Consider the following 27,327-nt stretch of genomic DNA (forward strand, 5'->3'; position numbering starts at 1 on the left):
AAAGAGAGTGTAATAGAAATTCTAGAATCCCGAAAGAAACATAAGCTCTGGAAGCGTATTTCCGTTGGTTGGGAAAACTTACATCGGAGTTACTTCCTACACGAATCACGCAACCTTCAAATACCTGATATCACTTTTTGAGTGTAATCTCCTGCTTTGCATCTCAAACGACATTAGCTCTTCAATTCTGCAGTTTTTTTCATACGTCTTACAGCATTTACACCCCAGTTGAAATTTCTTTCGAATGTGTAATCCATTGAACCAAAATTTTCCTCCTAATACTCTGAATTGCTAACATCCTTCTTATCTTTATTTTCGTCCTGCAGTGACTGCCGCCCCACTATATACATTCGTTCCATACAAAGCCAGACCATCCCATCTATCCGAACCTAATTTTTTTATAATGGCCGAAGCAGCGCTTAAGACCAAAAGGCGTACAACGCCGTACTTTTTTATATATTTACTGCCTCTATAGAGGACAGTCCAATGAAATGTTGCCGTCGATAATTATATTGTTGACTTGTCCGTGGTATTTCAGAGCTTGCTGAATGAGCAGTTTGTTTCACACATTAAGCATGAGGAAACCCTGAGAAAGATTTGCTTACTGTTGTCAGATTAGTTTGGTAGGCGCTTCGTAATGACCTTCTCTCGACTGGGTTGTGTACCGCGACTTCTCCAAAGACTTCCAGATGTTGCAGCTTTTGCACGTTATACAATCTCTCCGTAGTGTATGTTGAGCGTATGCACGCAGTGTTGCTTCATTGCAGCAGCCGGAGCGTCCTAAAATGTAAACATACATCCGAGGCGATTAAAAAGTTGGCACGGACGTCCGCCCGATAAATTCCCTTAGGGATGCTAGTCAAGACTTCTTCAGCTGATTGGGTATCATTAAAAACGTAGAAGTTTTACGATGATTTCAAGACAGTCACACTTTTGAGAGTAATGTGACACGAAACATTTCTGAAGAAACCTTGTCATTTCACTGCAACTGAAGCGTAAAACACTGCAACTGAAGCAGCAAAAGGAGATATGGTTCAAAATAATCTGATATACGTTCTAAGTATGTTTCAATGTATCAGATGTTTAACTTTTTGGCACTGCCGTACTTTCGAAGTCTTTGATGACATCAAAATAGAAGGAAAGGAAGCAGTGGATTCTATTACGAAGCTTCCTGATATAATAAATGTATATCTCCCTGCATTATATTAGTATGCAACGGAAATGAATATAATTCTTTTGTCTTTTGTCATGTGTGGAAGTCTCTTTCACTCTTAACTAGAAAAATCTGCAAGTCTGTTAAATCCAGCCTGAAAGAATTTGTAGTGTCAACAGCGTCAACTTTACTAGTAACAGATGCACAACATAATATGATTAAAAAAACCGTACTGCTATTGTTACCTTCAAAAGTCACCTCTCTTACACTGTATAATTTTCAGTAGATTTATAAAATAGCTCTGGTATATTTTTTAATTATACTGACAATGTCAATGTTGCTCTCGCCAAACATTGCCACATATCCAGATCACAAAATCTTTAGCAGACATCTCTGTCGCGCCCTCTATTACGAACAGGGAAACCGAAACATACATGCACTGTTGACAAATAGAGCAGTATTTGACAAGTGATTATTGTTTTATTAATATCATAGTCGTTATGACTTTGTTACATAGAAGTGTAGCGGAATCACCAGAGATATTATAAAACCTAAGCAAATTTTTCGTTTCAAAATAAGTGGTGTATATGTTTGTTACTTTTTCTATAAAGCTAAGCATGTCTTAGAAATCACGGAAGAAATTTTTTGTGCTTGCAATAAGAATGTCCGCAACAGTAGGAAATGTGAAACTTTGTCATCATTGTTGTTATTAGTTACACATGCATGCTTTGTTTAATGACTATTTTGCCTAAAGTAGACTTTTACATTTATATGTTTTCATTTGTTTACTCATAAATGAGAAAATAACTACACTGCCTGACAAAAAAGAAAAAAAAAAGATGCACCCAGAAGGAGAGCAGGAAACGAAATGGAACTTCACAGGTTTAAGAGGGTATGCAATGCTATTTCAGTGACTACTAAATCGAGTCAAATTTACTGAGATCTAGGCAGTATGAGCCCTCTTATGAGTGTGACGTTGTACCCGCTCTGGCCTTGGTGCGTGAAATTTGGCAATTTGTGGTAATCTCTTATGGGACCAAACTGCTGAGGTCATGGGTCCCTAGGCTTACACACTACTTAATGTAACTTACGCTAAGGACAACACACACACTCATGCCCGAGGGAAGACTCGAACCCCCGACGGAGGGAGCCGCAAGAATCGTAACAAGTCGCCTCGGACCACGCGGCTACCCCGCGAGTCCTGGATGCGTGAACTGATTGCGTTGGACAGAGTGTAAGAAAGTCGTTGATTCCACTCCTTAGGCAAGCTGACGCACAACTGTTGTGACAGGTCCTTCGTAATCCGGATTCAGGAACTGCTAGGGAGCTGACGTCCCATATGCTCCCACACATGTTCCATTGGGGCAGAAATGGCCATGTTGCTGGGCACAGAAGTATGCAGACAGATTCCGGAAACAAGATCCAGGTGTGTAAGACTTTTTATCCTTTCTAAAAATCGCATCATGATACTATAGCGTGACAGGTTGTGCCGTCAGAGTTCCCTTCATCGCTATTAGGCGTGACCTGACTCATATCAGATGGATCCACACATCATGACGCCGAGAGTAACACCGCTGTCGTCTCCAAAACAATGGAAGAAGTCACCTCTCCCTGGGTTTCCGCCATGCTTGCCGACGAATGTACCATGAGTAGTGCCGAACCGCGATTCATCACAATAAGACGCCATTCATCAGCATTCCATGTTTCCCGTTTTACGACCCCACTCCAAACGCAGCCGTTTGAGTGTTGTGTTGACGACAGCGCACGCGCTGCGTGGTAATTCCCTCGCCTGGCTGCTGCCAGTCCCGGATCAATGGTGTGGGATGACACAGAATGTAGTAACGAGTCCATTACTTGTTCTCGGATGGCTGGCGCGGATGTGGAGTCGCGATCTTCCCTTGGGGTTGTGGTCCACCGGAACCTTGACTACAGGCATGGCTGCCCCCACTTTATCATGCAGTCCAACACCTAGATACAATCACCTCAGAATGCCCCATTAATCTGGATATGGCACAATTTGACCAGCCGGCCAAATGGCGACCCTTACTGAGGCACTTTTCAGTATGAGTCTGCCTCACTGCGTGCACTTCACGGTGATCAGTCAACATCTGACGCTCTTCACACCCAACTCTATAATCATTTACACACTCGCCGATGTGTATGTATAAATTTACATTGAGATCAGACGTGTCTTCTGGGCCCTTCACCTTTTCTGTCAGGTAGTGTAAATAGATGTGTGATCAATATTCCGAAACTGTTTTAAGCTTCGTTGTGTCCCAGGAAGAAATATAGGAAAAAACACGGATTTTGTTACAAAAAGAAATGGTATTCTAATGGGAAGAACCCAGCCATATTAAGCAGTTAATAAATTCATTATATATTCTTATAGTTTCCTCTTGTAATCAATCTCATAACGCAAATTTTTCCTTTTATCATAAAGCATTTAGATTAGAGAAGGTATGAAAAATTTTGTTTTGTTAATCCAGATAAATGGCAAAATGCAAGAATAATTAATGGCCTAAAGTTTTAGACTAAGCTATGATGTCACTGAATCAGAAAGCTCATTCACCGTTTTTAGAGGATTTTTGTGTTCTGTTAAGATGTGTAGTAACTGCTCAAAATTGAAGTTTATCGCTCTAGCTGTACAATACTTCGATATCTGTAATGTGTCTGTTTATAAAGCCATCGTAAATGCATTGTTCAGTTCATTTGTGGAGGTATTGCTGTTTTGCAATAGCTATTTATTGGGCGGTGTCTAAGCGTGTGCCGCCTTGTCTAAATGGTGCATTGTGAAACTGACTCTTGCATTGCTCTCTTGTTGATAATTTTTAACATAATTTTTGGGATGATGTGGTGTGTGAGTGTGTTTGACATGCATGCCACCTACTTTTGCTCCTTGCTATTTTTTTACTTGTTTTGTACCTCTTTGGGAAACCTCTTTCTTAACATCTTGCATGCTGTTTATAAAATCGCATGGGACTTGCGTAATTGTAGAAGATCATAAACATTGTAATATTATGATGAACAGGAATCTGGAGACATTTTCAAAACATTTTCTTGAGTCATTTCAAAACGTCACTGTCATATAGATAAAAGACTTTCATTAAGCACATTACAAGAAAATCACTCGAGTAATAACTGTTTCCAGTCACACTTCATTTTCTTCATTGTGTTAAATTACCACAATTTGTTCATAAAATCATTTTTTTAACGGAAGAACAAGTTAGACTCTTTGTTATTTGAGACAGCATGAACATTCCGTGAAAAATAGATTGATTGCAGAATTCTTAACTGTAGACTCAATCCAGAAGATTGGAAAGTTGGCCTCACTAAAGAGGGTTCTTGTGTCTTTCTTTCAGGCACAGTGATATGCATATGATACAGTAGCCGGGCGGTCAGCCTCGGCAGCCAATCCACGCTCGTTAAACCAAGTGATAACTCAACCTTGCATGAGTAACAGATATACGTAACTACAGAACCACCTGCACCGCCATTCCGCTAGGCCTGCTGCAGCCTGCAACCTCTATATATATATATTATATAAATAAATAAATAAATATAACTGTAATGGTAGAAAGCCCAAGGCTAGCTGTACACCCACCTGTGTCAGGCATTATGGTCTCAATACCGGAAAGTCAATAGTAGCTAGAAAAAAAAAGAAAAAAAATGAAAAAACCGCACGGTGGCTAGCGACTACTTCAAGCCCACTCTGTCGCAGCTGCACTAAAATCCATCCATTTTTCTCAACAGATTGAAAAGGAAAAAGTTTCACGTTTGTTCCGAGGAGCACTGTAACATTGTAATTAAAGCTGAAACACCCTGTGTTGCGTCGTGATTGCTTCGAAAAGCGGTACCTGGGTACCTCCCATCGAAGCATCGCAGACGTAACATTCAGAGCGCCGCCATACTTGATTCGTTCTCGGAAACGATCGTTGCATACTCTTACGAACTGTGAATCCAACAATAACTGCGCTTATTTTAGTTTCATCCACTCAAATTTCAGACGTTAGGAGGCCTGAATAGGAAAAAAAAGAAAGCGTTTGTTGTTCCCTTAAGCTGCCTTACTACAATCCAAAAGACTGTGTGGAATGTTCAAACAAGATCGCTGCCGAACTTTCTAAACATGTTTAACCAATATTTCCCCCTGCATTTTCGGTTCACAACACATACAACTGCAGTGACAGAACATCTACACGATCCCACTTCGAAGCATTTTATACAGAATGTCAGACAAACAAAGGGCACGTAGATTTCGTGGTTATTTTTATACAAACTTTGTAAGCATTCATATAAATAATGTGTCAACTGAAATAAAAACTGCCGTAGAGAAACGTACTGCTGTTATAAATAGCGAGCTTCCGACGTAAATACCAATATCACTAGTTCAGCTGTCAAATATAGGGGAAAAAGCACAGTTATTGTTCATTCTCTGAAACATATTTTATTAAGCATTTTTTCTGAACGATCACTGTAGAAAGAGTCAAATATGGCCGCCAAATTCAGGCACTTCACTAAAACTATATATTTATTCAAATGAAACAATAGATTTCTTAGAAGACTCTAACATTTTGTACAATCCATTTGGTCATAGATTTTTATTAACCTAGTGTTATTAAGAGAATGACTCTGTAAATAAGTCAGTGTAAGTACATTCCACACTGGATGTGCATATGATTCTGCCTACAAGAAAAGGCACAAAACCGTTGTCTATGCGTCATTTCTTCAGAGAAGAAAAATATTTTAATCATAACTAAGAAATTGATTGCATTAGTAAGCTAACGCTGAAGTCCTGAAATTTGTTTCGTAGACAGCTGTATTTTATTTCTTTCGCCTTCAAGTGTGGTATGTATATCAACAAACAGGAACTTTCTCCATGAGGCTCGTTTGCATGATACTGGAGACAGGAGCCGTTGTTAATTTGTTTCCTTTGTTCTTCCGTCATCAGATACACATGAAATTACTCGGCACCTTTACCTACCCATGAACCACGTAGAAGCACCCAACACGCCTTCTTTTGACACCACATTTCTTTCTCTCGTAGTACAGCAACCAGGCATTCTTTCACGGGTTTCATATCTGTTCCTACTAGCAAGCACATCTTTCATGGCAGCTGCAAAAGAGTAACCGCACTTCGAACGAACGACTGTCAAATCTTCGTAGCTTCATCATGGATCCCTGTAGTTTTGTTTACGCGGATCGTCGTCATCTTTCAAATATACCTAAGAGAGGGGAAGAAACACATTACAATATGTTTGTTTTTCTCACTTTAGTTTCATTGTTTATTTTCTTACTCTCCCCCTTCCACTTTATTTTGATTTTGCGGTGACGTGCGACAAGTCACGAGCATGGCAGCAGGCACAGTTCGCGAAGAAACCTGCTCCAGATCTTCCGCAGCGAATCCGCAATTCCGGAGGCGCGTCCAAAATTGCACGTCGCAAATCGCGCTTCTAAACTTGCGCGCGTAAGCTCTCGCGTCAGAAATCTCATCGCTTCGCTTGTAGCGCACGGAAGACGACTTGCGGCGGACGGGAGCATTTATATTCGCGAACTGTGCCCACCGCCGAGACCTCCCCCTGTCCAATCCCGCGCCCTGGTGTGTCTGCTGAACTGTCGCCTCGCGCGCTCAACCTTCTTCCCTGGTAGCTCAAGATGTGATGTTTGTTTTGGCCGGCGCGCGGCTTCCGCAGTTGGCAGACGACGATTGGCTAGCTCCCAGTCTCCTGGTCTGATGGTAAGACGGCCAGGCCGCGAGCGACGAGTGTGAGTAGAGAGAGTGGTCGTGGTGTTGGTGGTGGTGGTGGTGACGGTGGTGACGATGACCCGCTGGGCTCGAGCGCACGCCCTCGCCGCTCTGCCCGACCCCTGCAAACAGCCAAAACTCTTGCATGCTAATTCTTCACTTCAATTTCTGTTCTGTTCTCAAACAACAAAAAAATCAACAACTACTATTACAACAAAAAACACTTAGAAATAAAAGTAACAAGGATACACATTCGTAGAAAAAAAACTGTGCAGATCTTTTTTTTTAATTATATATATATATATAGGAGCTTATGAGGTGTTGGGGCAAAACTTGACAAAAGTTATAAATCAGAAGATTGCCTGAATCAGTCTCATAATGCTGAATGTAGGTTGTGTTTCGACACATGAGAAAAAATTTTCAAACACGAACATAAATACTGAGTGAAAATGGAGTCTGTCATACTTGAGAATACTACATAGATATAATTTAGGGAAAATGAACCTGACTTGTGTGAAACAGAAAGAATCTAAAATTTGGGGTGGGGCTTATTTTCATAGTACCGAGAAGTGTGGATAACATGGTTCATGTGTACTTGTTAAATGATAAGAAAATATAAGGGTCATCCCTTATAATATGTACAAAGTTCAGTGTAGCTAGCAGAGACAGAAAATACCCTTATGTAGATTGTAGATATTCACACCTTAGGTCATAAAACAATGGGAGTGTCAGGAAGAATTAACATTCTCTCCTGAAGATCGGTTATTGATGATTATAAGAGGAAAATACCAAAAAAGATAGAAATGAGGTAACCATGCTAGTTATTTAGACTAGATTTTAAATGTAGTGTCGATAAATAGGAATATGTAACCCAATGTTAAAACTGTATCCGCCGTGAAAACCAAAATAATCGCATAGTAAGTTGGCTGAGGTGTCTAATCCACTGTACACAGAGGGAATTTTATATATATTTAAGAAAGATAACCACTGAAATAATAATATATATTATATAACGTGAAAGACGGACAGTAGGAGTAAACTTAGATAAAAATTAGTGTTGTTTGTAGGATGCCATTTAAGAAATCGGCATAGTGAAAAACATAGTGCTAGTATTCGTAGCTTTTGGAATGGTTTGTATATACGTGAGGATAGTGTTGTTAATTCCTTCTGCTTGTTTCAGATTTGACACCTCAGCTGAAAAAAAATATATTGTAGTAGGCATAACAAATTATATGTATGTGACCTTCCCTTTTCTCCCCACTCCTTTACCCCGTTTTTGTTGGTCACTGCAAAACACTTGACTCAATGTCTTGCGGCATTCATCATTAGCAAAATCTAAAGCCAGTGATAAGCAGCTCCTCTTTCCCTGCTGGGAAATGAAAGACTGATATCAGAAGCAAAGATTTTTAAATATAATGCGAAAAAATTACAGTATGAATTACAGTTTTTGCCGTTGGTATTTGCAGTTTATTTAATAGAGCAACAGATCGTCGAAACAGTTACTGGAAATAATGTTTTTAGTGAGACGATATCGCAGGGCAGTGTTCAACTTTTTTGCAGTGTGTTCTTCCTATAACACCACCAATATCATCACATTAGCCACTGGGCTTGTGCAAATCATTTACAGAACGTTGTTTAATCTTAGGCATGGCAACCTATTTGAAAGAAAAGACAGGTTTAACCAACAGCATCACAGTATAAATATGCACATGTTGTTAAAAGATACAAGCTTATTGCCACTGTATCCTTACACAACAACACATTACTCAAAAAGAGTGAGATTGGCTTCCATCTCACCTGCATAAAAATGTTAATGTAACTGGAAATATTTTGACTTGTGAATGAAGTGGTTCATAGTTTAAATGACGAAACAAGCACAGCAGTCATATAATTTTATATAAAGGTGTAATTAGAATATAGCAAGGTTTGCTGTTTCTTATTTTTAAAAGAAATTCGAACGGAGATTTATTACTACACGCATTATTGCAAATGGTGTTTTCATTCAATTTTGAAATTTTAAGAAAAGATATATAAAGAATTTAATTTACTATCAGATCCTACTTAGTTACACAATGATAGATTTATAAATACTAACTTTATTGCAAGTTAAAAAAGCAAAGCTCCAATTTGATATATTTGCAAATATTTTGTAATAATTAGTTTTTCATTTTGTACAAAGTGACTATTTTTGTTAAATATTTAAATCAAATAAACTTAAGAGTTTTAGGAAAGGAAATATACATGAACACTACAAATATTTGCAAGACATTAAATGGAGAGTTAGAAGATTTTGAATTATTTTATAAAGATATTCACCAGATGTTGCCCTATGCCCATAGTGGTGATTTGACATGTTATGTATTCTCTCCCCCCCTTAAACCCACTCCTTGTTCCCTAGAGATGTTGCTTGGTAATATCAGGTTGTTTCTTCAAATGACACTTTGTTTCCAACATGTTGGTGTTTAGTGTTAAGTTGCTTAATGTGTATCAGTAAATACATTGCAATTTTTAAAGAAAAAATTGCTTATATCATGAAAGTTATCAATTTAAAATAGCCTAAACGTGGTGCCATGAATGGTGGAGAATATTTTGTACTCTGTGAGTGGAAGTGAAGTGTTTTGATACAAGATTTAAAGAAAAACACAAAAAAATCCGACAAGTATTAATATTGGAATCGCTTAATTTGACATAATGTGAACTGTCGTTGAGATTATGTTGTTTGTAAGACACAGTAATTTGCACACTAGATGTAGTTGCACTCAAAATAGCAAATGTGTGTGTGTATTTGTTTTCTATGTGATGGAAGGAAGCCACGTGAATGTAAATAAATGTGAAAATATGTGAAATTTCCCTTCGTGTATTTCCTACAGATAAATAGGTGAAAAGATGCAGCTAGACATAATTTATCACACGTAAATGAACCGTTATCAATTGAAGTTGCAACGAACTATAATGTAAGCCATCGAGCTGTGAATGTCACAAGCCATAGTATATTATTAAAAGCATGTTCAATGATAATGTGAAAGCACTGTAATTTATTTTTTGTGGGGGGAGGGAGGGAAACAAAAAGAGCTTCCAGTCATAAGTATGATTCTCTATATTTTTGGTATAGTGTGTTCCGGAAGAAGATTGGAAGTATTTCGAATAAGAGAGAACTATAAGTTGATCATCCTAACGGTAGCACGAACTTACATCATATTCGCTGAGTGAACAAACTAATGTAATTGCTGAACAGATAAGTCAGTTTTTGACTGTTTCCACCTGCTGGAAGAAGAATGACTGCAGGATGCGTACATACTGCTCTGGAGCTTTTGAGTTTTTTTTTCTCGCAACGCTGAAGCTAACAACATCTCCAGTGACACGTTTCTCCTGCTAGCTACGTTCAGTGCGCATTAGAGTTGTGTGAAGGTCACAATGATCTGACGATGGAAAAATGTCAAATCATATCAGAAGTGTAGCCTTGAGTAAATTAATGACATATTTTTGACGGAAGGAGAAATGTAAGCGTGAATGATGAAGGGTCTGTACTTTCGCTCGTATACGGTTTGCGCTGGGCAGTAGCGACCAGGAGAAATCTGTCTACGGGAGATGTTGTCATGGGTAGAATATCATGACTGATGCAGAAAGCAATCTAGCAAATGAGATCAACCTAGGACCTCGCCCTCCTCACACACACACACACTCACCCACCCCTGTACTCTGTGTAGCAAGTGTTTTATACCAGCAACAAAAGTAACATGTAATGAATAGTCCCATATGCTGGGGGTGAAAAATGGTATGTTAAATATAACCTAAGAAGTGAACCAAAATGTAGATAGCCTGAAACGAATACCTAGATTGGTAGTGGAGAATGGAATTGAGAATAAAGAAAGTTATAATAAAATTTTGTTTTACATTCATTTCTTTTCCCTCTCCTGCCTTTGAGCCATATTTCTTAATGCACCATTTTTGCATCACGCTAAAATGAATAATAATTCTACCGTTTTGTACGGGAGATGCTGGTGAGAATGATTCCTATCTCATGGGCTGTAAGACACGGCAAACGATCATTAACGTACCTCTACCTCAGTCTACAACAGGAACACAGAGATGCAAACCACCATAAAATAAAGAGGATAATATTACAGACAATACTTTCTTGTCATTACTGAAAACACGAGGAAAAACTTAACTTTCTTACACTTACTCAGCAGCATAGCATACACTAGTAACAACATGAAAACTAATACCATCTCATTAATACCATCTCATCCTTTTCATCTGTTGGTTGGGACTATTGCTGACAGGTTTTCCACAACACCAAGTGTGACAAGTGCGTACATACGTAAAAATTATGCCGGTAGTTTCATTCTCACTCAGTGAGTAAATGTTTCAAGCTGCAAATTCCTCGGAATGAACTAATTTTCTGAAAATATTTTAAGCCCAGATAGATTTGTAACTGAGTAAGTCTTAGGGCATCTTTCGGTTAGTGGCATGACAGTTTCATGGAAGCTGCTACAAAAATTTACGTTAGCGATACCGTAAACTAACAAAGCTGCGACGTTTAGTAACCAAGCACCATGCAGTCGGCATTGTGGAACACATTATTCAACGTAGATATGTTTAATGGCGATAGCAGCTTCCAGTCAAGGGACCCGTTTTCCTAAAACGTCTTGAATAACTGAGTACTGCAATAAAACCACAGTCTCCTCGCGATACCAGTTAAAATATTTAGTATTTTAGCATCTTGTAGGGCCTGTCATGATTTCGACAGTGGTTGAAACTGCCAAATGTCAGACATTATTTCCAGTACATTTTTAAGATACAGCCGCATTTCCTAACCGACACTAAGAAATCAGAACTAGCCTACGAATTCTCTATTGGTTTAGTATTCTTGCCACTGTGTTCAGTGAATGAAGGATGTAAGCTGTGCGATGAAATACCCACAATGGTCCTTTTGTTGAGAAAGAAAGCTTATACGGAGAAGCGATCAGCTCAAATGTTCAAATGTGTGTGAATTCCTAAGGGACCAAACTGCTGAGGTCACGGTCCCTAGACTTACACACTACTTAAACTAACTTATGCTAAGAACAACACACACACCCATGCCCGAGGGAGGACTCGAACCTCCGGCGGGAGGGGCCGCGCAGTCCGTGACATGGCGCCTCAAACCGCGCGGCAGCGATCAGCTCCAGTTAATTTATTCTATTTAATCAAACACAACCTATTCAGAAGGTCATATCAGATTCCAGAAAAAGTGCCTAATGAACTTTCTTCGTTTACATAGTGAATAACATGAGCATTGCGCCACCAGATATTAGTCGCTTAGAAACCGAACACAATATCCCAATTAAGTGGAACTTCCAAGAATTAATTAACACTTAGAAATAACTTTGAGTTTTTATAGTCAGTCAGTGTAACTAGCATAATATATTTTTAACACCATTCTTTACTTGAAGGCACACTTCTACAAGGACCTCTTTCACCACGTCGGCAGAAAACTAACAATGCGAACCGACACCTTATTTTTAGCGACGAACTGGACGAGAAAATTTGTAAAATGTAAAGACAAATCTTTTAGGTTCAGTACAAATAAAACGTCTGTTATCAGTGGTCATAGTCGATGAAATGGCTAACTTCCTTTACAGTGTTAGTAAAAATTAACACTATTCAATAAAACAACTATTATTATTTCAGTCTTAATATACATTTTCACAGCTGATCGTTTTCGAGTGATTTTTATCTGTGTTATACGTCTATTGTAAACCAACTTTCTGCTCTTCTGTGTGTGTTTAATGCCTTTCTTAGATAATAATAACAATGGTAATATTAATAATAAGAATAACAATAATTATTATTATTAGCACGGGGTAGACAGAAGAATTTAAGATGCGAAACTATAGACAAATACACAACATTTTCTGGGTATCTTCTTAATTTGAAATGAGGTGATATTACTCCTTGCTTTACTTTAGTGATCTAAGTTCGTACTAACAATTTGGTACGTCAAAGTTGATAGTGCAGAATCATACCTACAGTCTACTGTGAGTTACTAAATGCACACAATTACCTTACTGTAAAGTCCATAGGCAAAGCCGTAGAGAGAACTTGGTTCTTTAAGGATATGTGGAAGGAATGGACTGTTCTACCTACTACTTTATATTCTACATTTATTTAAACTAGTTTTTCGACTGTCGCTCAAACAAGAAGTGCTAGTAAGGAGTGATACAATTCGTAATTTAAGTATTTACATCCATATAAACATATAGAACAAATGAGATATCCATAAAAACACCACATTACCGGCGAAGTACAGTTATTAGATATTCTGCACTTATTAAAGTCTGGTAAAACATTAAATTTAAAGAAGAGCATTAAGAAAACGCGCATTTGGACTTCCTCTATTATAAATCACACAACCACCAAACATTGCAATATGTGCAGTATTTGTACTACTGATCGAAATTACGGAAAAGTTGCGAGTAAAATACCAGAAAAACTATGCTGGTAAGTCAACTGATTAGTGTTTCTTCTCGTAACGTCTTCGACAAACAATACCTACTAAAAACAAAGCTATATCGCTAAAGCAAGGACTGAACACAAGCACATTATTTGTCAGGTTTGCTTAATCATTATCGTAATTAACGGCCATGGATATTCTAAATATCGTCCGAATTGTACACAAAGAACTGCTACACAGAGGATCCTTGCAGAATATTGACAGTTAAGAAAACTGCTCTTCGCACAGAAGACATCAGCAGAGAAGCTGAGCTAACTGCAATGAAGGTAAGTGTGTAAAACGTAACACATAAAATTCCAGATTCGAACTATCAAGACATTATTTGAAGACCGCAACTACAAAACTCCAGCTGTTGCGCCGAGGTCGCAAAGTTCGCAGTCATTACCTCTGTGAAGCCGTTGGCCCATCTTTGCAGGTAAGTCAGCACATAGCGTTACACAAACAGACAAGCTACTATCAACTCCAAATGTCTCTTACATTTTATGGTCCCTGTAGCATAACTTCATCGTACGACCGTATTTCTTCAATGACAATTATACACGAAATATCATCCATATTATGTTGCGATTATTACTGGTTTATTTATTACTTTTATAACATTCCATGTTATGATGCACTTCCCAATTTACATCACACATCAAGTTTAGTAACGTTCGATTCAGAAACAATAACATTCTGGTTTCCTGAAGTCAAGAAATTAATAACATGTGGCGCTTTCCTTATATCCTTCAGGCACTTACTATTTGTTTCAGTAACAAAAACACGCTGGTTTCCCGAAGTCAAGGAAAAATAACATGTGGTGATTCTCTTACATCCTTCAGGCACTTTCTGTTCTCGGGATGTAGTTTATCGGCCTAGGAAGACACCAAACGATTATGGAGCCTTTATACAGAGTGTTACAAAAAGGTACGGCCAAACTTTCAGGAAACATTCCTCACACATAAATAAAGAAAAGATGTTACGTGGACATGTGTCCGGAAACGCTTAATTTCCATGTTAGAGCTCATTTTAGTTTCGTCGGTATGTGCTGTACTTCCTCGATTCACCGCCAGTTGGCCAAATTGAAGGAAGGTAATGTTGACTTCGGTGCTTGTGTTGACATGCGACTCATTGCTCTACAGTATTAGCATCAAGCACATCAGTATGTAGCATCAACAGGTTAGTGTTCATCACGAACGTGGTTTTGCAGTCAGTGCAATGTTTACAAATGCGGAGTTGGCAGATGCCCATTTGATGTTTGGATTAGCACGGAGCAGTAGCCGTGGCGCGGTACGTTTGTATCGAGACAGATTTCCAGAACGAAGGTGTCCCGTCAGGAAGACATTCGAAGCAATTGGTCGGCGTCTTAGGGAGCATGGAGCATTCCAGCCTATGACTCGCGACTGGGGAAGACCTAGAACGACGAGGACACCTGCAATGGACGAGGCAATTCTTCGTGCAGTTGACGATAATCCTAATGTCAGCGTCAGAGAAGTTGCTGCTGTACAAGGTAACGTTGACCACGTCACTGTATGGAGAGTGCTACGGGAGAACCAGTTGTTTCCGTACCATGTACAGCGTGTGCAGGCACTATCAGCAGCTGATTGTCCTCCACGGTTACACTTCTGCGAATGGTTCATCCAACAATGTGTCAATCCTCATTTCAGCGTAAATGTTCTCTTTACGGATGAGGCTTCATTCCAACGTGATCAAATTGTAAATTTTCACAATCAACATGTGTGGGCTGACGAGAATCCGCACGCAATTGTGCAATCACGTCATCAACACACATTTTCTGTGAACGTTTGAGCAGGCATTGTTGGTGATGTCTTGATTGGGCCCCATGTTCTTCCACCTTCGCTCAATGGAACACGTTATCATGATTTCATACGGGATACTCTAGCTGTGCTGCTAGAACATGTGCCTTTACAAGTACGACACAACATGTGGCTCATGCACGATGGAGCTCTTGCACACTTCAGTCGAAGTGTTCGTACGCTTCTCAACAACAGAATCGGTGACCGATGGATTGGTAGAGGCGGACCAATTCCAAGGCCTCCACGCTCTCCTGCCCTCAACCCTCTTGACTTTCATTTATGGGGGCATTTGAAAGCTCTTGTCTACGCAACCCCGGTACCAAATGTAGAGACTCTTCGTGCTCGTATTTTGGACGGCTGTGATACAATACGCCATTCTCCAGGGCTGCATCAGCGCATCAGGGTTTCCATGCGACGGAGGGTGGATGCATGTACCCTCGTTAACGGAGGACATTTTGAACATTTTCTATAACAAAAAGTTTGAAGTCACGCTGGTACGTTCTGTTGCTGTGTGTTTCCATTCCATGATTAATGTGATTTGAAGAGAAGTAATAAAATGAGCTCTAACATGGAAAGTAAGCGAATCTGGACGCATGTCCACATAACATATTTTCTTTCTTTGTGTGTGAGCAATGTTTCCTGAAAGTATTAAATGACTATTAAAATAGCATATATCATTTTTATTATTAATGGCGTCCCTACAACAATGAGCAAATACAAAATGGCCAGGGCAACATTTAATTATTATGCAACTACTCATGGGCAGAAAAGGTACTTGCTACTGACAAAAACACAATTTTGAATGATTATTTTTATATACATCCAAAATATTACTAGTATTACTACAGACAATTGTATTAGTTACAGATCGTGAACAAAAAGCGTCCGTCAGGTAGAACATCAGAACCAAAAAGACAATGAAACAAAAAACGTTCATGCCGAAGACACTACACATTACTATTTTGAGAGCGCATATAGCGCTACCATTGTTGTGTACCGATAATTTAATTTACACTCTTTTTTTTCTCCGGAGGCTATGTTGTTAACACATTCTGGGATATTCTTGCGGATGTTGATAGAAAAATGTTCTTGCAGTATTCGATGTTTTCTACATTTCCATTTGACTGGAGAACGAGCATGAAATAAATACACTGGTAGAAAAAAAATCGCAGCACCAAAAAACAATTAATGTAGAGTAATGAAATTTTGGGGCAACGGGCGTGCCGCAGTGGATACACCGGTTCCCGTGAGATCACCGAAGTTAAACGCTGTCGGGTGTGGCTGGCACTTGGATGGGTGACCATCCGGACCGCCATGCGCTGTTGCCATTTTTCGGGGTCCACTCAGCCTCGTGATGCCAATTGAGGAGCTAATCGACCGAATAGTAGCGGCTCCGGTCACAAAAAACCATCGTAACGATGGGGAGAGCGGTGTGCTGACCACACGCCCCTCCTATCCGCATCCTCAGTTGAGGATGACACGGGGGTGGGATGGTCCCAATGGGCCACTTGTGGCCTGAAGATGGAGGCTGTATAATGAAATTTTGGGAGTGGATTTGTCTAGGTAACACATTTAAGTGGTTAACACTGCAAAGTAACAGCTTAATGTAAGCGCGCGATAGGCCATTAGCAGTCCGTCTTCAGGCCACGAGTGGCCTACCGGGACCATCCGACCACCGTATCATCCTCAGTGGAGGATGCAGATAGGAGGGGTGTGGGGTCAGCACACCACTCTCCCGGTCGTGATGATGGTATTCTTGACCGAAGCCGCTACTATTCGGTCGAGTAGCTCCTCAATTTGCATCACGAGGCTGAGTGCACCCCGAAGAATGGCAACAGCGCATGGCGGCCTGGATGGTCACCCATACAAGTGCCGACCACGCCCGACAGCGCTTTACTTCGGTGATCTCGCGGGAACCGGTGTATCCACGGCGAGATAAGCCATTGCAAATGTGAAATGTTGGTACATTGTAACGGCTACAGTGTTGCTTGCAAGCATGCAGACGTGCATACATCGGGTTGGACAGGTGCCGGATGTTAGTTTGTGGGATAGAGTCCCAGGCCTGTTGCACTTGGCCGGTCAATACAAGGACGGTTGACGCTGGTTGTGAATGACGCTGGCGTTGTCGACCAATGATGTCCCACATCTGCTCGATTGGCGGCAGATCTGATGATCGAGCAGGCCAAGGCAACATGTCAACACTCTATAGACATGCTGGGTTACCACAGCGGTATGTGGGAGAGCATTTACCTGTTGGAAAACACCCCCTGGAATGCTGTTCGTGAAGGGCAGCACAACAGGTCGAATCGCCAGACTGACGTAAAAATTTGCAGTCAGGTTGCGTGGGATAATCACGAGAGAATTCCTACTGTCATACGTAATCACACTCCAGAACATAACTCCAGATGCAGGTCCAGCGTGTCTAGCACGCCGATAGTTGCAGGCCTTCAAGTGGTCTCCTTCTAACCAACACACGGCCACCACTGACACCGAGGCAAAAACCAGCTTTTATCAGAAAATACAACAGACCTCCACTCTGCTCTCCAACGATGTATCGCTTGACACCACTGAAGTAGCGAATGGCGTTGGTTTCGGGTGAGGCTACAGGGCGTCTGCCTCGTAACTGTCCTTCAAGTAAACATCTTGTAATAGTTGGTTGTTTCACCGTGGCGCCAACTGCTGCTCAAACCGCTGAAGATGCACTGCGATACGCCAGAGTCATACGCCGAACGCAATGGTCTTCCCTCTCGATTGTGCCAAGTGGCCGTCAGGAGCCCAGTCATTCTGCGTGCGTCATCTCCACGGCCAGCAATCATGTGTAGTGGCTACATTCCTGCCACGACTTTTTGCAGAATCGCAGAAAGAACATCCAGCTTTTCGTAGCCCTGTTACACGCCCTTGTTCAAATTCAGTGCTCTGTTAATAATGGCGTCTTGGCCGCCTTAAAGGCATTGTTGACTAGCATGAACTCACTACGTCCAGTCTCAAAATGGCTCTGAGGACTATGGGACTTAAGTTTAGAGGTCATCAGTCCCCTAGAACTTAGAACTACTTAAACCTAACTAACCTAAGGACATCACACACAACCATGCCTGAGGCAGGATTCGAACCTGCGCCTAGAACCACTCGGCCACCCCGGCCGGCGTCCAGCCTCAAACGTAACTAAAGTTCACAGTCGTTAAACCTTGTATTTAAAGCAATGCGATTGGCATCCTGCCGGCCGGTGTGACCGAGCGGTTCTAGGCGTTACAGTCTGGAACCGCGCGACCGCTACGGTCGCAGGTTCGAATCCTGCCTCGGGCATGGTTGTGTGTGATGTCCTTAGGTTAGTTAGGTTTAAGTAGTTCTAAGTTCTAGGGGACTGATGACCTCAGCATTTGAGTCCCATAGTGCTCAGAGGCATTTGAACCATTTTTGATTTGCATCCGCATATTGGCGCTAATAACGCCACTCTCGTGCAACTGGTGCGACATTTGAATATACGTCATGTTGCAGATGTAGAAACACGCCCACAAACTTTCGTCTATGTCGCACAACTCCTTCTTGGTATGCTTTTTTTCCGTCAGTGGGTTTGGCGATCTCCGCTGGTTTGTTTACGGACGAACGTAAGAGGACAGTTTAAATTTTGCGAATGAAACGAGGAGCAATAGCATTCATATTCTTCCTTGCCACAAAGTCGATAGGCATTCCTGTGATTGTCGATACTGGGCATGACGTCAAGACGACGTCAAATCTGCACAAAATCTTGTGAAACGAACGGTACCAGGTGCCTTATTCTCGGCTGGCTGTCGGCTGCCAGCTGCAGACAAACAGATACTCGGTTTACGGATCGTATTCCAGCTGCGTCATCGTATAATACACTCTAGGCTTGAATGAAATTTTCACTCTGCAGCGGAGTGTGCGCTGATATGAAACTTCCTGGCAGATTAAAACTGTGTCGCGGACCAAGACTCGAACTCGGACCTTTGCCTTTCGTGGGCAAGTGCTCTACCAACTGATCTCCCCCAGCACGACTCACGCCCCGTCCTCACTGCTTTACTTCTGCCAGTACCTTGTTTCTTACCTTCCAAACTTTACAGAAGCTCTCCTGCGAATCTTGCAGAAGTATCACTCTTGCAAGTTTCGCAGGAGAGCTCTTGCGAAGTTTGGAAGGTAGGAGACGAGGTACTGGCAGAATTAAAGGTGTGAGGACGGGGCGTGAGTCGTGCTTGGGTAGCTCAGTTGGTAGAGCACTTACCCGCGAAAGGCAAAGGTCCCGAGATCGAGACTTGGTCCGGCACACAGTTTTAATCTTCCAGGAAGTTTCATATCCAGCGCACACTCCGCTGCAGAGTGAAAATTTCATTCTGGGAACATCCCCTAGGCTGTGGCTAAGCCATGTCTCCGCAATATCCTTTCTTCCAGAAGTGCTAGTTCTGCAAGGTATGCAGGAGAGCTTCTGCGAAGTTTGGAAGGTAGGAGACGAGGTACTGGCGGAATTAAAGCTGTGAGGACGGGGCGTCAGTCGTGCTTGGGTAGCTCTGTTGGTAGAGTACTTGCCAGCGGTCCGCGAAAGGCAAAGGTCCCGAGTTCCAGTCTCGGTCCGGCACACAGTTTTAATCTGCCAGGAAGTTTCACTCTAGGCTTGCTAGACCAGTTTTCAATTTCTGTTAACAACATGAAAATCCCTCTTTTCCGGATAGTGATTGCCCTTCTCTGTCAACTTTAACTTCACATCTGACATGCCTACACTGTGTTATCTCTGGGTGTAGCATAATGTCAAATTTGACACTACTTCGCTGCAGTGTTCGGCACATGACGATGCTAAAATAAAACATGGCGTTGTAAGCACACCATTCAAAAAATTTGTCATCCCAGGAGGCAGACATTTCGATTATATCGTGTAACACCAACTCTGTCCCTGGTAATTAGCTAAATATGACGAGAAACAGGGTTCCGATGTTTTTTCAGGTATAGCACACAGTCGGAGCCAGTCACTGGTGATTAGATTAAGTAGAGCTACCAAATTGTGATGATGCTGACTGCTACGCTACATCCACTGTTCCGATGAGTTCCAGACATTTTAAATGAATTAAGATCAACTGATTTGGAGTGACACTCGAGTCGCGAGAGGGCTTCTGAGAGACTAGCAAACCAGAAGCGTGTTTGTAGTTCAATGAACATGGCTGTTATCTTAGAAGACGGGCATACTCATGACGGACATGTAGAAGGCAAGGGATGTTAGTATCGTGTTCCACGGATCATTTGCACGGTGAATCGTGATGATGTAAGACATTTTGTATCCATACTACAAACTGATTTGAAATATGGCCACATGCTGAACATTTACACGTTTTCTATTTACTTTTTAATAGTGTACCCCTTTTAGCGGTAAAGACAATCTTAATGTGACTAATGAATGTCATTTTCCCTTCTGGTTTTGTAATTATATGCATCATTGTTAGTTTTGAACGGCAGTGGATTATTTATAGCGAACTTCATGATGGAATAAATATACTGTGAAGTAGCAGTCAGAATGCCCAAATCTTTAAACTGATTTATGTAAGATGATCGGGAGTGAGTACCACGTATTATTCTTACAGCATGTTTTTGAGGAATGAAGATTTTCTTTCTTGAAGACGGTTACCACAGAACATCAACCTACTTTACATTATTGAACGAAAATATGCAAAATATGTCAAATTTCTAATTTCTCTCTCACCGAGATTTATTATTTCCCCACCATGTATTACATTTATCACTGGTGTAGGACCTCTGGATGTACAGAAATGAATATGTTGTGTCTTTTTAAAATTGAGGGGGAGACCATTAGCAGAAAGCTAGTCAGTGATATTATTAAGAACATTGTTTACTAATTCTGCTGGTTGTATGGAAGATCGTTTACGCGTTTGAGAAATAACAGCGGGCCTAAGGTTGACTTTTGAATTACTAAGTACAGCGTTCTGCATTCTTTTGGGTAGATATGACATTATCCATTTGCTGGCAGTACCATGAATCCCATAAAATTATCTAGGATAATATTTTGATTCACACAGATAAATGCTTTAGGTAGGTCACAGAAAATACCCAACGGCGCCATTTTGTTATTTAATGCTTATAAAATTTGGTGAGTGAACATGTAAACGACATTCTCAGCAGAGAAACTCTTCTGAAATCCAAACTGTGATATGCTGAGGATATTATTGTTGCTCAGGTGAATACTACTCTAGAATACATCACCGTCTCAGAGCTTCAGGAAAATTATGTCATCGGCAAAACCGACCTGAGGTTATTGTCATCTCTTCTATCACCTTCCTTAAAAAGAGTTAGGACTACCGCATATTTCACTCTCTGTAGAAAAATGGCTTGAGTTAGTGACGCATTTCAGATAAGACAAGATAAGATGAGAACAAATCTTTATTAATCTATTGGAAACACCGTCAAAACGAGATGAGCTATCATTTTCGACTGAATATGTAATTTTCTTCATTTCAAGGCTACAATCGCTTTTTCAGTGTACGGCTGTGGTTCTTCCCTTGAGATGTTTGTCCATACACTTCTATTATATTTAAGAAATTATTATTGAATATATATAATAAATGTATTTGATACTGAAATTAACATTCTGGTTCACCTTCACCGTAACCTAAATGAATCAGTGGGCTTACGCCTTGCTATGAAGAATACCTGCAGAACCACCTCCTACCTGAACTACAACCTCCACACACTTCTGGTTAAACATGACATTGGGCTGTGGATCCACTTGTCTTCTTGCATCATTTGAAAAGAAAAAAAATCACGCCTCGTGGGACTACACTGCGCGCTTCCACTGAGCCACTGTCCAGTTTCTCTGTTGTTTGGCCCATTGAGGGTCTGCAGCTGTGAGCAATGGCCTTTCGCTAGGAAAACAATTCCAAATGTCCATTACATGCATTTCCATCCGGAATGTTCACTCGGAGACTTGATGACGTGGACCTGCATTCACTGAGTTGTTTGAAACCGATTGTGATTCACAAGGTGTGACATCCATCTCCAGTGTTTCCCAGTCAGGATAGTCTTATGCCCAATGTCCTTACCCTGTGTTACAGAGGTGTAGACTGTACAGCATTCGCCGGCCGGGGTGGCCAAGCGGTTAAAGGCGCTAGTTAGGTTTAAGTAGTTCTAAGTTCTAGGGGACTGATGACCTTAGAAGTTAAGCCCCATAGTGCTCAGAGCCATTTGAACCATTTGTACAACATTCCTGATAGAAATTTTTGGTGATCCTTACAGATAAACTTTAAAATGGGACTAATTCATTCACAAAGTAGTCATTGGTACATCCAAACTCGAAAGTTCCTTTCTATCATCATTTCACGTCTCTTTCTCATGCTATTGTACTCCACTCATTTCATGCAATCGAATGGTATGTACACATCACTCCAGCGCCGTAGCTTACTTCAGTGGGCGAGGAGCACATAAGCACCGGGTAGAATTTTACAGCATCTACAGAGCTACAAAGCCACCACTTCCTCTCTTAGGGGGATTGTTTAATATTTTGGCTAGTGAGCTTAGCTACAGAAAAATCAAATGGGTCAATTTAGCGCGACTCTAGCACAGTGTCCAGGGGAAACTTTCGCTGCCCATCAGTAAAAGAACGTGTTCGGATGAAAGACGCGCTTATTTTTCAAAGCGATATTCTTTTAAGTATATGCCTGCGACGTGGGAAAGAGTGTGGACGGGGCCTAATCAGTTACAGCTGGTTGCACAGCAAACTCATACACTTTATTTAAGGAAATAATTTATTACAAACAATCATTTTTAATAAAATGACTGTAACACAAGCTACACTGACGGCTGAAGGCCTTATTAAGAAAGAATCCGAAATTATCTGTCGGCTGAAGGCCACAAGCAATACTTCAGAACAGTCATCGGCTTAAGACCTAAATTACAAGTGAGGAAGACAACTACACGTTGAAATTACCAAAATAATTTTTAAAACAATAATAAAAAAATTGACTGTAACACAAGCTACACTGACGGCTGTAGGCCTCATTAAGAAAGAATTCAAATTATTTGTCGGCTGAAGGCTACGAGCAGTACTTTAGAACAATTAACGGCTGAAGGACTGAATCACAAATGAGGTAGACAATTACACGTTAAAAAATACCAAAATATTTTTTTAAACAATCATTAAAAGTTGACTGTAACACAAGCTACACTGATGGCTCAAGGCCTTATTAAGAAAGAATTCAAAATTATTTTTCGGCTGAAGGCCACAAGCAATAGGAATAATTTAAACAAAATAATATTTTTAAACAATTGAGACAATCAGACCAAATAAAGAAGGGAGTGATCCACAGACAGTGCTCCAAGGATCGGCCTGAGAAAGTCCCTACAGCTGCGTAAGTGGTGAGACAGGCAGCCGAGTGTTATGCTCGCCGACCAACCCCCTTACCAAATCCACCTAACATCTGATAACCAGTACAACGATGGAATAAGGCAAGGGCGAAGTGACAGACAGCACTGCTTCTGCAGTATCCGGCTTTTAAGCCACCGAAAGGCAGAAGGAACCACTCCACAAATGCAGTACGCAGACAGCGTTAAAATAACTGCTCACTTTAACACACTAGATACATACGGACCCGCGAAAACAATGCCACCAACAACTCAAACAATGCTAAAACCAGTCACTGTGGACCAACAAGCACGGACCACAAGTCGACACAAACACAGAGGGCCAAGAAGCGCTCGGAAGACCAAATACACGTCGTCCGATGAGACGACCGACCGAGCGACCAACCAACACTCGTCCCCGCTCAAGTCAGGCAAGGGAAAGGTGCCAGTATGAATCGTCGACTGACAGCTTATTGCCATGAGGTCACTTCCACGGACGGACACACACACACACACACACACACACGCACACCAGTGAAGGTTGCACTACTCGAATATAACGATCCATTCCACTTAAAGTCGCTGAATCCGGACTTGGGACTTGGTCGTGCACTCTCGCGACCACATCCTTCCATTGGGCAGTGCATGTATTGCCAGCTGTCCCGGTGAGTACTGGCGCAGTGCGGACCTCACTGCACCTCCGTCTTAAGCGAACTGTCTGACACACCACGACCTGGAAATACTACTGGTTGCTCCAAAGATAGTACCACAGTACTTGCTATCGATAAGCGCTGCTGCTGCCACTGACGGACAGACAAAGCGAGCAAACGTAGTGGCGCCAGTGAACAAACTAAGAAAACGTGGGGTGACAATCGCAATATACGACGCCAAGCTGTCAATGGCACCAAGGCGAGCCAGAGCACGGCTCAATGCCCTTTGTCCAGCATAAGTGAATAGACTCCATTCCTGATAGCGATTTTGGAAATCCAGAATGAGATTTTCACTCTGCAGCGGAGTGTGCGCTGATGTGAAACTTCCTGGCAGATTAAAACTGTGTGCCCGACCGAGACTCGTACTCGGGACCTTTGCCTTTCTCAGGCAAGTGCTCTACCATCTGAGCTACCGAAGCACGACTCACGCCCGGTACTCACAGCTTTACTTCTGCCAGTATCTCGTCTCCTACCTTCCAAACTTTACAGAAGCTCTCCTGCGAACCTTGCAGAACTAGCACTCCTGAAAGAAAGGATATAGCGGAGACATGGCTTAGCCACAGCCTGGGGGATGTTTCCAGAATGAGATTTTCACTCTGCAGCGGAGTGTGCGCTGATATGAAACTTCCTGGTAGATTAAAACTGTGTGCCCGACCGAGACTCGTACTCGGGACCTTTGCCTTTCTCAGGCAAGTGCTCTACCATCTGAGCTACCGAAGCACGACTCACGCCCGGTACTCACAGCTTTACTTCTGCCAGTATCTCGTCTCCTACCTTCCAAACTTTACAGAAGCTCTCCTGCGAACCTTGCAGAACTAGCACTCCTGAAAGAAAGGATATAGCGGAGACATGGCTTAGCCACAGCCTGGGGGATGTTTCAAGAATGAGATTTTCACTCTGCAGCGGAGTGTGCGCTGATATGAAACTTCCTGGCAGATTAAAACTGTGTGCCCGACCGAGACTCGAACTCGGGACCTTTGCCTTTCGCGGGCAAGTGCTCTACCATCTGAGCTACCGAAGCACGACTCACGCCCGGTACTCACAGCTTTACTTCTGCCAGTATCTCGTCTCCTACCTTCCAAACTTTTGGAAATTCCGCAAAATGTATTAGAAGTATTGCTGGCAGAACTCAAAGTATATTACATCCAGAACAATCTTTACATGTGCCAGGATCATACGAAAAGTGAAGAACTACTTTTGTTTCTCCTGTAGAGGCCCAAGGGTAACTTGGCTCCACAGTGCCAGGTTTGAGTTGAGGCTGTGGGTCATCTTCAGGAAGTTGTCTGGTTGTGGCTCAAAAAAACATGAACAGTCACACATTTCATTATAAAACAAGATACAGTGACATACCATCGTCCCATGGTACCAACAAACACCCCTTCCAGCTTTCTGACAGCGAGACGCAGGTGGCGATGAGGCTACAGACGTACAGTGGCAAGATGGCAGTTGGGCCAGAATGGTGATACAGGATGCACAAGGCGACAAATGCACCATCCCACGGCAGCTCTGCCGCTGAGGGCTGTACTTGCCTGCAGGTACAGAAGCCCACTACTATTGTTGCTGAGGAAGACATCAGTGGTGTCTGTCCTCATGAACGGAGGTGTCCAGCGTCTGTTTGCATTCAGAAGTACAGGTGCTTGGGCAGGTACACCAACCTAGCCACTAATGGCTGCCCTCCAAGGCAGAAGTCCATCAAAAAAATGGCTCTGAGCACTATGGGACTCAACATCTTAGGTCATAAGCCCCCTAGAACTTAGAACTACTTAAACCTAAGTAACCTAAGGACATCACACACCCATGCCCGAGGCAGGATTCGAACCTGCGACCGTAGCAGTCCCGCGGTTCCGGGCTGCAGCGCCAGAACCGCACGGCCACCGCGGCCGGCAGAAGTCCATCTGCAGCTAAGTGAGCATGACGGTGGCCCACCAGTTGGAAGGCCCAAAGTCTATGAGAATGACCTTAGGAAACAGATGTTGGCTTGTCGGTAGTGAATCCCAAGTATCAGAGGGGCAGCTTGCAAAACCTTGTCAGCCCATAGCCTGGAGTGGACCTCGCCTCATTGTAGGTGCTGCGAGACTGTGACCTCTTTGGCTGAATTTGATCAGTATTTGGAAAAGTCCAGTGCGATATTGTTGTGCAACAACACCAAAACAAGCCCATTGTCAGAAGGTGTGGCAACTGGCCTGCCGCTGTCATGGTTGGTCCACCATGTATCGTCGGTACTGCGAGAGCTGGTTCCTGGCGCACAATATGGAAACAGTCTTGTGGTACTGCTAGAACTGAGGTTAATTGTGTTTTGGTCAGTTCTATGCCAACTCTGCCTGCTTGTGTGAACCGTGACAGGACTGATGTTTCACTTCCTAGCGCCGAAAACCATTGTCAACACTACATTACCTTCCTCCTCTGGTAGATCCTTTCCCTGGATCTTAGCTCAACATAGATTTCCACGCTGATGATGGTGTACAGTACATTTTTCTTAAGCCCAGTCAATTTGAACTACAAGATTCACTGGGTGCGTATTAAGCCTACGACATTAACTCACTGGCTTCCCATTGCATGACTTGCAATTTTCTCCACTGACTACTTATCAACTAACAGATTCATTACTCTAATGGATGTTGTCTGTTCTGTTGGACATGCCTGACAGAGAAGACAGCACTTGGGACCATGCTGCTGTATTTCATTTTCTGAACCTCAGAAAGGGGGAAGAAAGGGAAAGGGGTAGGTGGGAAATCATGACTCCCAGCTGCACAGGGCATTGTGGCATTGCAAAGGTGAAAGTTGAAAATTTATGCCGGATCGGGATTCAAATGCAGATGCTTCACTTCTTTAGAGCACTTGCCTTAACTTCTCAACCATCTGAACACATGTCCCATCCAACCGAAATTCTCACCTGACTACACGCGTCAGTGCAGTGTCCCTAATCCCGTAGGGGTTTGAATGATATTCGTGCATAAAAAAAAATGGTTCAAATGGCTCTGAGCACTATGGGACTCAACTTCTGAGGTCATTAGTCCCCTAGAACTTAGAACTAGTTAAACCTAACTAACCTAAGGACATCACAAACATCCATGCCC

General features: G+C 42.0%; 1 protein-coding gene across 3 annotated transcripts in view; it reads left to right on the forward strand.

The window, feature by feature from the left end:
• LOC126481188 (cytotoxic granule associated RNA binding protein TIA1) overlaps positions 1–10,776 on the forward strand; it is a 984,901-nt gene extending 974,125 nt beyond the window's left edge. For 2 of the 3 annotated variants that reach the window (XM_050104776.1, XM_050104777.1), the window contains exon 8: positions 6,841–10,776. In XM_050104776.1, the coding sequence (XP_049960733.1) occupies positions 6,841–6,882 (42 nt within the window). In that variant the 3' untranslated portion in view covers positions 6,883–10,776. Of the gene's footprint in view, positions 1–4,512 lie in introns of all 3 variants that reach the window. The other variant, XM_050104779.1, reaches the window with a different exon arrangement.
• Positions 10,777–27,327: the final 16,551 nt, after the last annotated feature.

This window comes from Schistocerca serialis, chromosome 5, assembly GCF_023864345.2.
Source record: "Schistocerca serialis cubense isolate TAMUIC-IGC-003099 chromosome 5, iqSchSeri2.2, whole genome shotgun sequence".
In the NCBI taxonomy this organism is placed as follows: Eukaryota; Metazoa; Arthropoda; class Insecta; order Orthoptera; family Acrididae; genus Schistocerca; species Schistocerca serialis.